General features: G+C 46.3%; 1 protein-coding gene across 7 annotated transcripts in view; it reads right to left on the bottom strand.

Moving 5' to 3' along the window:
* LOC135368501 (rap guanine nucleotide exchange factor 2-like) overlaps positions 1–12,163 on the bottom strand; it is a 167,132-nt gene that overhangs the window by 144,628 nt on the left and 10,341 nt on the right. For all 7 annotated transcript variants that reach the window (XM_064601834.1, XM_064601841.1, XM_064601838.1 and 4 more), the window contains exons 2-4: positions 7,114–7,540; positions 6,908–7,035; positions 3,766–3,849 (exon numbers count right to left, since the gene is read on the bottom strand). In XM_064601834.1, coding sequence (XP_064457904.1) covers positions 3,766–3,849; positions 6,908–7,035; positions 7,114–7,182 — 281 coding nt within the window. In that variant the 5' untranslated portion in view covers positions 7,183–7,540. The remainder of the gene's footprint in view (positions 1–3,765; positions 3,850–6,907; positions 7,036–7,113; positions 7,541–12,163) is intronic.

The raw sequence follows: 12,163 nt of genomic DNA, 5'->3' as shown, positions 1-12,163 counted from the left end.
GAAGGGTCGTCTATATAACAAACCTGTAGTGTACACCGTTGGGGGGTATCCCGAAATGCCACCGTTAAAAACCCACCGTTTAGGATCCCATATGCTCAAAATCCCAAACGGCGCTAGCGTAGCGTTGCGTGTGTGCCCAACTGTGGGGAGCCCCCCAACGGCGTCGTGAACTGTCAAAAACACTTAAACTAACCTAACCTCTGAAAACTGACCTAACCTAACCGAATTCTAATAACTTGTGCTGCTCTGATGTGACCGCCATGCTAAGCCCTCACGGTCTCCAAAAACCTGGTTTTTATTCACGACAATGACTTCAGCTGACGTCAAAATCACGCAATGCCGCGAGGTTTGTCAGTATAATATGCATTATTCAACACTATCATTCCGCCATTCTTCATATTAAAGCTTTAGTTTAGCAATCTGGGATTTTAAACGGTGGATTTTTAACGGTGGAATATCGTGGCATCCCCCACCGTTGTCTCGTGGACGCCGCCATATTGAAAGCGCAGCGCACTATATAACCGGGGGAGCACGTCGAAAACAGTTTGCCGCACAAGCCATAGAGAAGCAAAGCACACGGGCCGTGTGCTTCCAGTCATTGACAACCTTCGATGCCAGGAAACGGCATTCAATGACGGGATTTCGGTACTTTTGCAGAAACCACTTCTACGTTCCTGTGCGTCTTCATATATGAAAAGCTGGCGTCTGAGCCGCTACGTCCCTGACAGCGTAATCGGCAAGCACGTCTGCCAGTCGAGCCCAGTAAAGCTACGTTCGGAGAGCGAGGAGAGGATGGGGAGGAGGGGCTGCTGCCCTTATGTACAAACACACATGCTATCACTAGAGGAGCAACGCGACCGCGTGCTTGACGGAAAATAACTGGAGCAGCCACTCCCCGTTCACCTATTACGAAGGAAACAATCGCGAAGGAAGAAGACGCAATCGCGGCTGCTATTTTGGCTACTATTTCACACCCCAAACACACCAAATACAATGGGGGACGCGGCACGCCAGACAGAGATTGAAGGCCACCCACCCAGGCTAACCTAAGACCTCCCACGGCGCATCCCTCGGGCATGGTCAATGTCTAAGGAGGTCTAACCTATACACTGAAGGAATCGTCGGGGATTTTTTGTTTACTTGTTTATTTATTTATTTGAAAGATATGCTTCCAAACTCGCGTTAATACGGCTTTCACTGGATGATCACGTCGTACTTGCTGCATAGACACTGTCTTGAGGGCAGCACAAAGGACCACCCGTGAAGCAACGGTCAGCCGAAGCTTTAATAAAAATATATCAGCAAGAGCTGTACTATGTATGGCACGATGAACTATCATCACGTTAGGGTGTGTACATGCGCAGCTTCGCATTCGTTCGTAGTCTTCCATCACTCCTATGTTAATTTGAGCGTCTTCTTTCACGAACCATGTTGTGCCCAATACAAAAATAGCCTCGGATCTGACGTCCTATCTGACGTGTTACCCCACGTGATTTCTCTCTTCGATAGCCTCATCACTCAGAACTCTTTCGTCCCAATCTTTCTCCCGATTGCACTGATAGTTTTTTTCGAAAATTTAAATTGAAAGTTACGGGCAACAATGTGTCGAAGTCGCCACCAGCGACGTATCGGTCGTCAAGTACGGCGGCAAACTTACATTGCATGCGCATAACAATGTGTATAAAAGAAAATAAGACAGCTACGTAGCCATCATCAGCAGCAAATCATTCTCGGGGGAACACAGATCGCTGTACGTCGCTCCGAACCAAGGTGACCCGCATGAAGCGATTTTGCTCGCGATTCGCGCGCGTCGGCGCGACGAAATTATGACGCGCGCGCATATTTGCGCCGAGTATCCACTATCAAGACGAGCTAGAAAAAAAAAAAAAAAAAAACACTCGGTGTTGCGACGCTGCCGGAAGTTGGGAGGGACTTTCGCCAATGAGAGCTGGCCGTGCGATCAGATGATTGCAAGAGCTTCCGTCTTGTCTGGTAGCCCTACCTGCACGCGCCGGCGACTGGATGTGTGATGCCGATGGATGGATATATAAAGAAAACGTCGATTGCGTTCCTTGTTCTTGTGTGTTTCTGCTTCATTCTCGTCGTATCCAAACGAGTGATATAGCATCTCGCATAACGAGAGTCTAATCTCAGAGATAGAAAAGCACAACGTACTCTGTCCGTTCCAACATCAAGCACAAAAATGCTACCCGGAGACTTGATGCGGCTTAGTTCAATTGAACACGCCGTTTCATATACAAGGATATTGATGTATACTGTAGCTTACTGAGACAGTGATAGTCAACCCCAAATAAAGTGACCAGTTGACTATCAACTACAAGTTCACTATAATGATGTTTTTATTATTTTAGCGATCATCTTGCTATATGCTTTCAGAAATAACGTCGGTGCATGCTGGCGTCCCTGTGTTCGGGCAACACTGTAAACACGACGACGACGTTTTCCTCTTGTTGCATGCGGGAGTATCTTTCACTCGCGTCGCGTTTTCGCGTGTAAAAATCGCTCGATACGGCTAAGCCTTTACCTCAATTTTGCTAGAAAATTAAGAGCGCCCTGTCACACATATAACCTGTTGCGCTGGATACAAGCAACGAGCAGTTAAACTGCGGAGAACCGAGGGAGCAATTGAAATATGGCAGTCGTCGAAAAAGCCAGACAGGAGCGGGAATGCCGGTCGAACGCGTTCGAACGCACTCTACTGGAATTCCCGCCGGTGTCGAGCTTTCTCGACGACTGCCATATTTCAAGTGCTCATGTTCTGAGGTACCTTGAGGCTCGTGTTGTGTTCCTCTATTTGTGTTTCCGCCTCAAAAGAGTTATTTCCCATATTGTGTTTGGAGAGAGCAAGCTATTCTGTGTGTGCTTGTCACTTATGTTGCACCGCGATATGAGTGCGACATCGGGCACAAGATAAGAACAGCAGAAATGAACGCTGAGGTCTTCGGCAGCTTCCTGGCGAAAAATGCCGTGGACGACTTCAGCTCACCCACGAATATTTCCTATATTCTTTAACGCCACGGATGAGCAGAGCTCGCTAGAAGCATTTGGTGCTTTGATGATAGATTGCAGCACGCATTTTCGTTTGTTCTCACGAATCCATCGGTTTTGCGACAAATAACAGTGTACTGGCAACATACGTTTAAAAATGACATTGATGTAGTGACTCTCCAAGATAGTTGAAGCAAACCCAAAGAATAGGAAACTGAGTTTCTGCTCATCGAGTGACTGCGATTTGGAGTTCGTTAGGGGACTCAGTTCCTCCAGTGAAGATGAAGAAGGTGACGGTGAAGAAGGACTGTTAGGTCCGAAAACACACTGGATGTAAACAATGCATCACTATGCCCGCATCGCTTATTCACAGTTCGGATTACTCTATTAGGGCAGCCACCTCGCTCCAATACACCAAAACCCAGTTAAACTTATCTTATGTTATCTTGGATTTCTCTGGGAAAGACATTTCATGCATACGTCGACGTTCTGCTGTTTGGTCAGCTAGCTCGACTCAATGTAACAGAAAGAAACTAAAACGAAGAAATATGGGTATTTTGGTGCAGCAAACGTGTTAAATAATAATTTTGACAACTTTGGTAAGCCAAGATTAAAATTTTACAATAAAAAATGGCGTTTTCAAGTTATGGCTCACTAAAATTTTCACAATGCCCCTTTTTTCGATTATAGCAGTTAGGATTCCATCATTCGATAACTTTTAGAGTGTGGATCGTAAGAGGGTACTAGTAACTCTACCTGCTTCTTGGGAGGTACATTGATCCATTGATGAAGACCGATCCAGAAAGGAGGATGTACCAACAGGTGCTGAGCTCTCCTCGGCTGTAGAAAGGCAATGAGAAATTGTTAAATGGTTTACGTAACTGGGCGAATTGCACAATAACACAATGTTCGGAACTCTGCACATTTTAACGCTAACTGCCTGCAGGACATCTAGAAATCTATAAAGCATTCGACCGTCTCAACTTTAGTTTGAACTCCCTAACTATTCTTTTTTTTCGTGTAAGCTTGGATTCGCCTCAATAGGCCAGAATTAGCCCGTGGTCAGTAGCTTCCTAAGAAATCGACCTCCGGGGGGTATATGTTTATGGATATATGACTATGCATATATGCACTGATATCTGATCTGTATTGGGCAATTTAAAAAATTGGGGGGGGGGGGGGAATTCCTGCCCGTGGTCGCCGCTTCGTCTACAAAGAATGAGAAACTGGAGAAAGGGACGGAACAATAACCCACTGAGAGCCTGTAATTATGGAACACTTTCTGCTGAGTTACCGCCTCATAACGTTACAAGGACGTTCCTTACGTGTCAACAGCAGGTGACATGCTTAATCGCGACATTAGTTTCTAAACATAGCGGGTTGGTTTGCTCAGCAACATAGAGCCAAGCCCATCAGGAAAGGCACACGGGCTGTTCTATACCAAACGTGCTGTGTTTTGTGGGGAAACCCTGCACTCTTAAAACAGAGCTTCACCGCATAGCACGATCCTAGCCAAACCGTCATCTCGAATGACGTATCGTTCGCTCCCATGATTTGTTAGTGAGTTGTAGTTAGAGTTCGCCTTTGCGTACGCAAGGGATAGCGTGGTGGTTCTGCGCACTGCGCGAAGCTCTCTTTATGTTTTGCGTGCGCTGGACCACAAACGCTATCCCTTAGGTACGCAAGGGCGATAGAGCCCGATGCACTAAAACTCTCAATTGAAAACAAGACGTGTACGCCTTTTTTGTGACACTTATACCTCTTAAGAAAAGGCAGTAGCTGAAATACGGCCTCACCCAGGGAGGCTACAAGACGATATCCGTGAAGGCGTTTTGTCATTGATGTCTACACCGATAAACACATCTGTGAACGTTGGAAGGAATGCAGTAAAGCCACAATTGTTCTCGCTATGAGCACGGAAACAACGTTTGGTTTGCACTTAGCTAATTTGAAAAATGATAACAGTAGATGATATTTGTTTCAAAGCGATTTCGGTACTTTGTTGTGCGCGCACAGTTTTGGATGTAGATGACATGGAGTGCGGTGGTACGCACGCACGCACAAAGTTGGCAGAGCATTACGTCTCATAAAAACATTTTATTCCGAATTGAAGGAAATCTGCGCCATGGCGTTTGGTAACGAGGCTTCGGCAGTTTCGGTGGAACGCCGTAAAATGTCTTGCGGGAACCCCGTTGCCCTTACAACTCAGTTTCGTCGCAAACGCCGTATTGGTGACCGTTCTGGCAATAATTTAATGACCGTATGCACTTAAGGCCGTAAGTGCACCCATCTGACCCCCTATTATGCAGTTATGATGATTGTCACAAAAAAAGCGTACGCCCCACGCTTTCCACAAATCAGGAGTGATAACGTTATCATACTGTGCAATGGTTCGCCTTCAGCATGCCATGTAGTGAGGTTCTGTCCTAAGAGTGCGCTGGAAAACCCTAAAGAACTCACACGGTTGCGAAACTACACTCTTAAAAATGAACTTCACCGCATAGCACGCTCCTAGCCAACCATCGTCCCGAATGACATCGTTCTCGCCCCTGATTTATTGAAAACGGGAGGCGTACGCCTTTTTTGTACCAATTACGTGCCGCATAATGAATAAAAAAAAAAGAAGGAGGGGGGGGGGGGGGAGGCCTCCCGTTTTCAACAAGTCAGGGGCGAGAACGATGTCATGCGGGATGACGGTTGGCCAGGAGCGTGCTATGAGGTGAAGTACATTTCTAAGAGTCTACTACATCCGTTCCCCTCACATTTATCCTGCCATTTGCGCTTTAAAAACAGAACTTCACCGCCGTTCGGACCGATATAGTTCTACATGGTTCGAAAAAAGGCGTACGCAGACACAAATCACAAGCGACCACTGCAAGTGCTCCGCTTAAGGAGAGCATGTTGATGCGCGGAGGTTCAGTTTGGTTGTTTTAGCAGCACACCGCGTAGCAGGCGCCATCTGTGAGCGTTTTACAAAACTTCGCGAGCATGGTCTGCAGGGAAGGCATCTTTAAAGGGCCCTAACGCGGGAAATTTGAAGACGAGATTTCTTGCCCAATCTGGGCGTCGTCAGCATTTTGTGCGGACGCGCCGCTGAGTCTTTTTCATGGGTCGGGTACAAAGTATAGCGAGCTGCAAGTTATGCTGGCAAAACAAATTTCAGGACGAATCGAGCTTTGCTTCGCTTTAGGCTCATACCGGTTCAATGATTCATTGTGCATCATTTGCTCTGCTCATCATGCATATGCTCTAATCGCCCTTCAAATCCGCATAAGCGGTGTGGGAGGGGGAAGGCAAAAGGCAGCCTGCTCTTCTTCATAGGGTGAGAGCACCTTTGTTAACACGGTCTGCCTTGGTGGACCGTGTCTTGGAACATGGCTGAACGATCGCTGGCAGTACTCCTCCAGGAAAGATTACTCCTAATCTATTGTGCGTTATTTGACTGGGGTCATACCTAAGAGCCCACATACGATGATCTAATGCCATTTACTGCAGAACATATTTCTCATTTTCATTCTTTCGGGCACTAGATGCACTGTCACAACCGACTAAATGCGCCGAAGTTGATGCGAGGTTTACCGACTCTTTCCAGTACTGGATAATAAATTTAAGTGTCAAGGGTCTAAAGAGGGGAGCAGTTGGCAACTTGAGGGACTAAAAGCTGCAACTACTCCAAAATTTACTCCTGTTCCCCTTAGAGCGCAGAACGGTTATTTTCGGGAGTAACAACATGCTATAGTGTCTGGGCAGCCATATTAACTCGCAATGGTTCTTTCTCGTGTGAAATTCCTGATAAGCGGGTTGCACGTCATAGTGATTTTTGCGACAGCAATCACGCCAAAGCGCAAGGGAATGCTACAATGAAAGACACTTATATGTATGATCACACGAAACTTACCAGTAGAGAATGTCGTTTGCTTCTCGCTTACTGTAACGCACTGTCTTACAAAGCGCCCGAATCGACGCTTCTTTCAGTGCAGAAAGCGCTTCCAGCATATGCAGGTAGGAATAGATAAGCTTCAGGTCCTAAAACGCAACCCAACCGCATTAATGGAATACACAATCGAATTCAAGATGCACAAAACCAAAACGAAATGAACTTACATCACGAGACCTTCCTTCTGGAGGCTTCCTCAGAGCTGCCACAAACTCCTGTTGATTGTATCCAGCCATACAGGTCTACCTAATCTTTCTCAAAGACGTCGATAATCCATCGTTAGGTCGGAAAATTCACGTGTAATCGGCACAAATCACGTTTCATAATCACGTCACGTCATAATCACCACACGACGACCCCGTGTACTTATCACAACACCATCACAGGCACCAGCACATGCACACTGCCGAGACCGTCACTGTCGTCACTGTGTATCCAACGTGGGCCGTTTCTGATGCTGCTCTTCCGAAGAGCACGACGCGGTCGAGCGTGAGGAGTCGCTTCCGCTGTTTGCCGGCAGGACGCGCCAGAGGGCACTGCGGCGTGTCATGATGTCCGAAAGGGGTAAAGTCACTGTCCCATGCCAAGCCCGACCTGCAATCGACGTGAGAGAATTTAAAATAGCGGGCACTGCCAACAACTCATTAGGTACGATTCTGATGCGTTGTCACGTCGGTGTTATTTGAGGAAGTATACACATGGTGAAGTTATGTTTTGTTCTGTTGGTGTTTTTACAGAACTTCACCACATACAGTGAACCCTCGTTATTATGACCATGGTCGTTCCCGAAAATTTTGATCATAATGCGGAATTGTCATATTAACGGGGGGATTTGCAGAGGTTTCACTGCATTGTGTCCCAGGTGTATGATCGTAAAGCGCGTATGTCAGATTATCGGGGGTCATATTAACGAGGGTTCACTGTAAACCCGCTCGGAGCCAGTGGTCATTCACAGTGATACCGTTCTGCACAACGCACTTTGCACTCAGCCTATAATGGCCTAAAATAGGTGCGAATCCGTCCCCTTGTCACAAAGTCAGGAGAAAAAGCAACGCCATTTGGAATGATTGTCAGCTAAGAGCCTGATATTATGGGGCGAAGTCGTGTTTTAAAAACAAGCCGCTCAGCCTTACCGCAGTCTTGGGTCCTTGTTCTAACCCTGTGCAGCACCGTCAATGCCTGCACCCATTCTATCTGTTCTTGAAGTCTACTAGCCTGCTTGAACTCCTCTGACCTCAGAGCTTTTGCCATGAATGCGGAGATGTGACCTTCACTCACAGCACTATATCTCCTGTGGCCGACTGGATGAACTATTATCCTCATCAGTTAGGACACAACCGCGTGTGTGATATCCAGTGATGGCCACTAACTACTTCTACAGTAGTTTAACTATAACTACTAACTACTTTGTGATTGAGTAGTTTAACTAGTAGTTCAACTACTTTTCAGGGGAGTAGTTAAAACTACTTTTTTAACTACTGCAATGTAGTTTAACTACATCTATAACTACTTAACGTTGTCCACCAACACCGATCCCTTGTAGTGTTCTTGGACACCTAAACATGAATCACAAGCAATAATAAACTTTGGCTCAAGCCATTGCTACGATCGTCAAATACAAAGCTTGCGGCGTGATTCTTTCTGTGCCTACGCGATAAACTAAGCTGCAGAATTATTTCACAGCAAATAAAATGAGGCTTCACTAGACAAGCATTAAAAGTGAAGATTTAGTACACATGCACGACACAATTGCTCTGCACCTCCGTTCTCATCAAACAAGTAACTCAAGGTAAAAGTAGGAAGCAGAATCGTGCCGTAAAGCTTGCGGCAAAATCGGAAGTAGTTGGCGCCTTCGGTAACCTAACTACTGTAGTTAACTACTTAAAATAGTAGTTTAACTAGTAGTTGCCACTACATTTCTGCAAGTAGTTCATAACTACTTTTTAACTACAGTCGGGTAGTTTAACTAGTAGTTTAACTACATGTAGTTAACTACTGGCCATGACTGGTGATATCTGATTTTCGTGTGTCATGTGTGTATGTGCAGGTGTGCATGCCTCATCTTTTTCATCGTCATCCCACTTATATACTAACCCACATGCACTAAGGTATGGTACCGCAGTTGTTGCGGTGAATCGCCTCATCCCGTCGTCATTCATGTAATTGTTGTTGTTGTTAACAGTGTAATTGGAGAAAAATCTTGCCGGACATAAAGAACAATGTCGCATGATTATAAACAGCGTTAGTTCCTACTTCGGTTCATTTCGGGAGATATTCCATCAGTGCATACCCCCTCGATCATCCTGCACAGAGGCATATAGGTCTTGCAACACATTTAATTCCATTGTGCTATCAAGCCATAGTCTGGTCAAAACGACTTCATTGTTAAGAGTCGCATACGATTGTCCTAACATCCTGCCTTACACAATGAGAATATGAAATTCTCACAATGAGTATGTGGCGTGATTGCTCGCAACATGTAGCTTCCTCCCTCGTGTCTCTAATTTGCCAAGTAGCAGCGGCATCACGGTCACTAAACTCCACACAAGCGCACGAGTTAAGAACACACCCATCCATCTTCAATAATCCTTATCACACGACATCTAAACTGGTCTATGTGCAGCAGGCTTGTACAAGATACTCAAAAAAAGTTACTAAGTACCAGGCACAAAAAGTAACTGAATATAGGACTAAATTTTCTAAGATACCAAATTACTCGCAAAAGTATTTATGATATCCAGTCTGATCTGCACTAAGGAGGCCCCACAAACATGTACCTCAACAAACCCCTCTGTGCGGACACTTAACCAGTCAAAGAATGAAAGGTACGAGACTGAACTCTGTAACTATACATCCAAGAAAAATCTTGTTCGCTTTTTTTCTTTTTTTTTTTCAATGCCCTGGAGGCCCAATTCCGAGCAGGTCCCCTACTCATTCATTAAGCTAACGATGACAAATTGGTTCTGCGCCAGCCAGGAGCGGAGATGACCGCCGATTGAACTTTGAGCCATACACGTCACATAATGCAACGGCTGCTCGCTTTGTTCTGCAGGTGAGAGACAATAGAATGGCTTCCCACAACAAACGTGACGTCACAGCAGACAGCGTCACACCGCGGCTAATTGCTTGGCTGGCGGAGGCCTCATCTTTTGTTTTCCCGACGCATGACCCTAAAAAGAGGACCCCCGTCTTTGTCACGCGTTTGCTGTGATGAGTATCTCGAGTGCTCGAAATATGGCGTTGTGTTGTCTTCTGCAGAATACGTGTCACAACGACCCTTCGAAGGTGCGCGCTCTAATGGCTGGAGTCATGCAAGGTGTTTCAAGGGTGCCTTGCGCAACGTTAATTGTGTACTGGTGGTCAATGGAACTTGCACGAAACGCAATTTCACCGAGCAGTAGAACACGTGTGACACGATCGAGTCTTCAAGACACCTATGTAGAGGCTCGGCGAAGGCTCAAATAACAATCACAAAATGGACAGGCTGAGAAAGTTGCAAGCAGGATCTTCCGTATGGTTGAAACGAGTCACTTGCCTATAGGTATACGTTCGCAAGTCGACTCTCCGTGGATCAGTCTTGGACATACTCTTCCAGTAACACGCACATAACACGTAAAGAAAGAGAGAGGAAATTCATTTTTTCCCAGATAGAACCGCGCGTATTAAGCCTGTAGGCACATTGAAACCCCAACATATGCATCCGACTTTCACCTCACCGGAGGTTTATCTATACCGAATGCACGCGTCACCTGGAGACGCGTGGCATGGGCATTCCCGGTGCTTCGGAGAACTGTAGAGCTCACTTAACAGACTTTCACCTTCGTATCGCGTTTCGTTCCCATCATTCCGCATAGTATACATATCTATACATATATGTCTGTCTGTACGTATGTGTGCGGTGCCTACGACGAATCTCTGGCGCCAGAGGTTGCGTGACTCAATACGTTAGAAGAAAAGCACGCACAGAATGCATAAACCAAGCAGCAAATGCCCTTTGAACCGACTGAATCAGATTCGGTAGCGTTTCCGCCAACTTCACGCCAGAGTCCAACCTCAATTTAGTCCAACCCAATCGTGCAAATGGAAATTCGAAAATTGCTAGTATCGAAGAAGAGTATCGACTGTCCCAGTGAAACTCCTCACTTAACATCATCGTCATTACTATCGTAATCGTATCCAAAATGCAGTGTTGTCGTTGCCTAGCGAAAGTCACCGCCTTTCTTGGAGAAATAGGAAACCCGATTCTGAACCGTATGTCACATTATAGCGCAGACAGTGCGAGCGTTCTTGCAATTTATTGCGAAAACTGTCTTTTACATCATCGGGCGACGAGGACGAAAGGCAAATGTACGCACGACAGAGGCGCCACCTCCTGTGTCATTCCTTGTTCACGTGGAAACGCTATTCATCTGATACCTGCGTAATCGGAAAGATTTAGTCGAGGGCATTCGGTTTCCGTCTGCTCCTATCAGCTCAGACTCTTCGGCCTGATGCTCACAAAGAGCGCGGTCCTTCCCGGAGACGCGTGTTGATAATGCGCGGCTTTTTGTTCATTTAATCCTTTCTGCCTGTGTTACATGAGCTGAAAGTCGGTTCAAGAGGCCAAGACATCTCCTTTCCTTTGAAAAATCCACAATAATAGGGCGTTAACGTCCTGTTGCGATGCGTCAGGGTCGTCAGCTGAAGGGATTAAAGCAGATGATAGCAGGGATAAAGCGGAGGCCAAAACAGGAGAAATGCACGCGGACAGACTCTAGAATCGTACGCGCTAGAGTCAAGTATACACCTGATTGTTTGTCTCCTGTTCCTATGTTCTAGGATTAAAGCACTACGCTTCCTATTTTCTCCACCCGGGCCGTCGTCTGCGCTTTCACAGTCCTTGGAAGAGCTTGGCTTCAATGTCACCCAAAGTCTCCACGCAAGGGCGGATTTAGGGGGGGGGGGGGGTCAGGATGTTCTGACCCCCCCCCCCCACCCAATTCAGCCATTCGTTACAACTGGCCTTGGTGGTGTAATAGCATGCCGTCCACACGCTAAAAACAGAACTACACCGCGTAGCACGCTCTGCACAAACAATTGCCACGAATGATAGCATTATCACTTCTGTAGTACGTAGAAGAGCAGCGTGCAAGTATCCGGCGATAGAGGTTCACAACAGAAAGAGGACGGTTGACAGCATCTAATGAACATGAAAGAACTGATGTTCTGAGACTGGAA

This window comes from Ornithodoros turicata, chromosome 9 (assembly GCF_037126465.1).
Source record: "Ornithodoros turicata isolate Travis chromosome 9, ASM3712646v1, whole genome shotgun sequence".
Taxonomy (NCBI): domain Eukaryota; kingdom Metazoa; phylum Arthropoda; class Arachnida; order Ixodida; family Argasidae; genus Ornithodoros; species Ornithodoros turicata.
The sequence above is the reverse complement of the archived record's forward strand: the minus strand, read 5'-3'. Positions and strand labels throughout refer to the sequence as shown.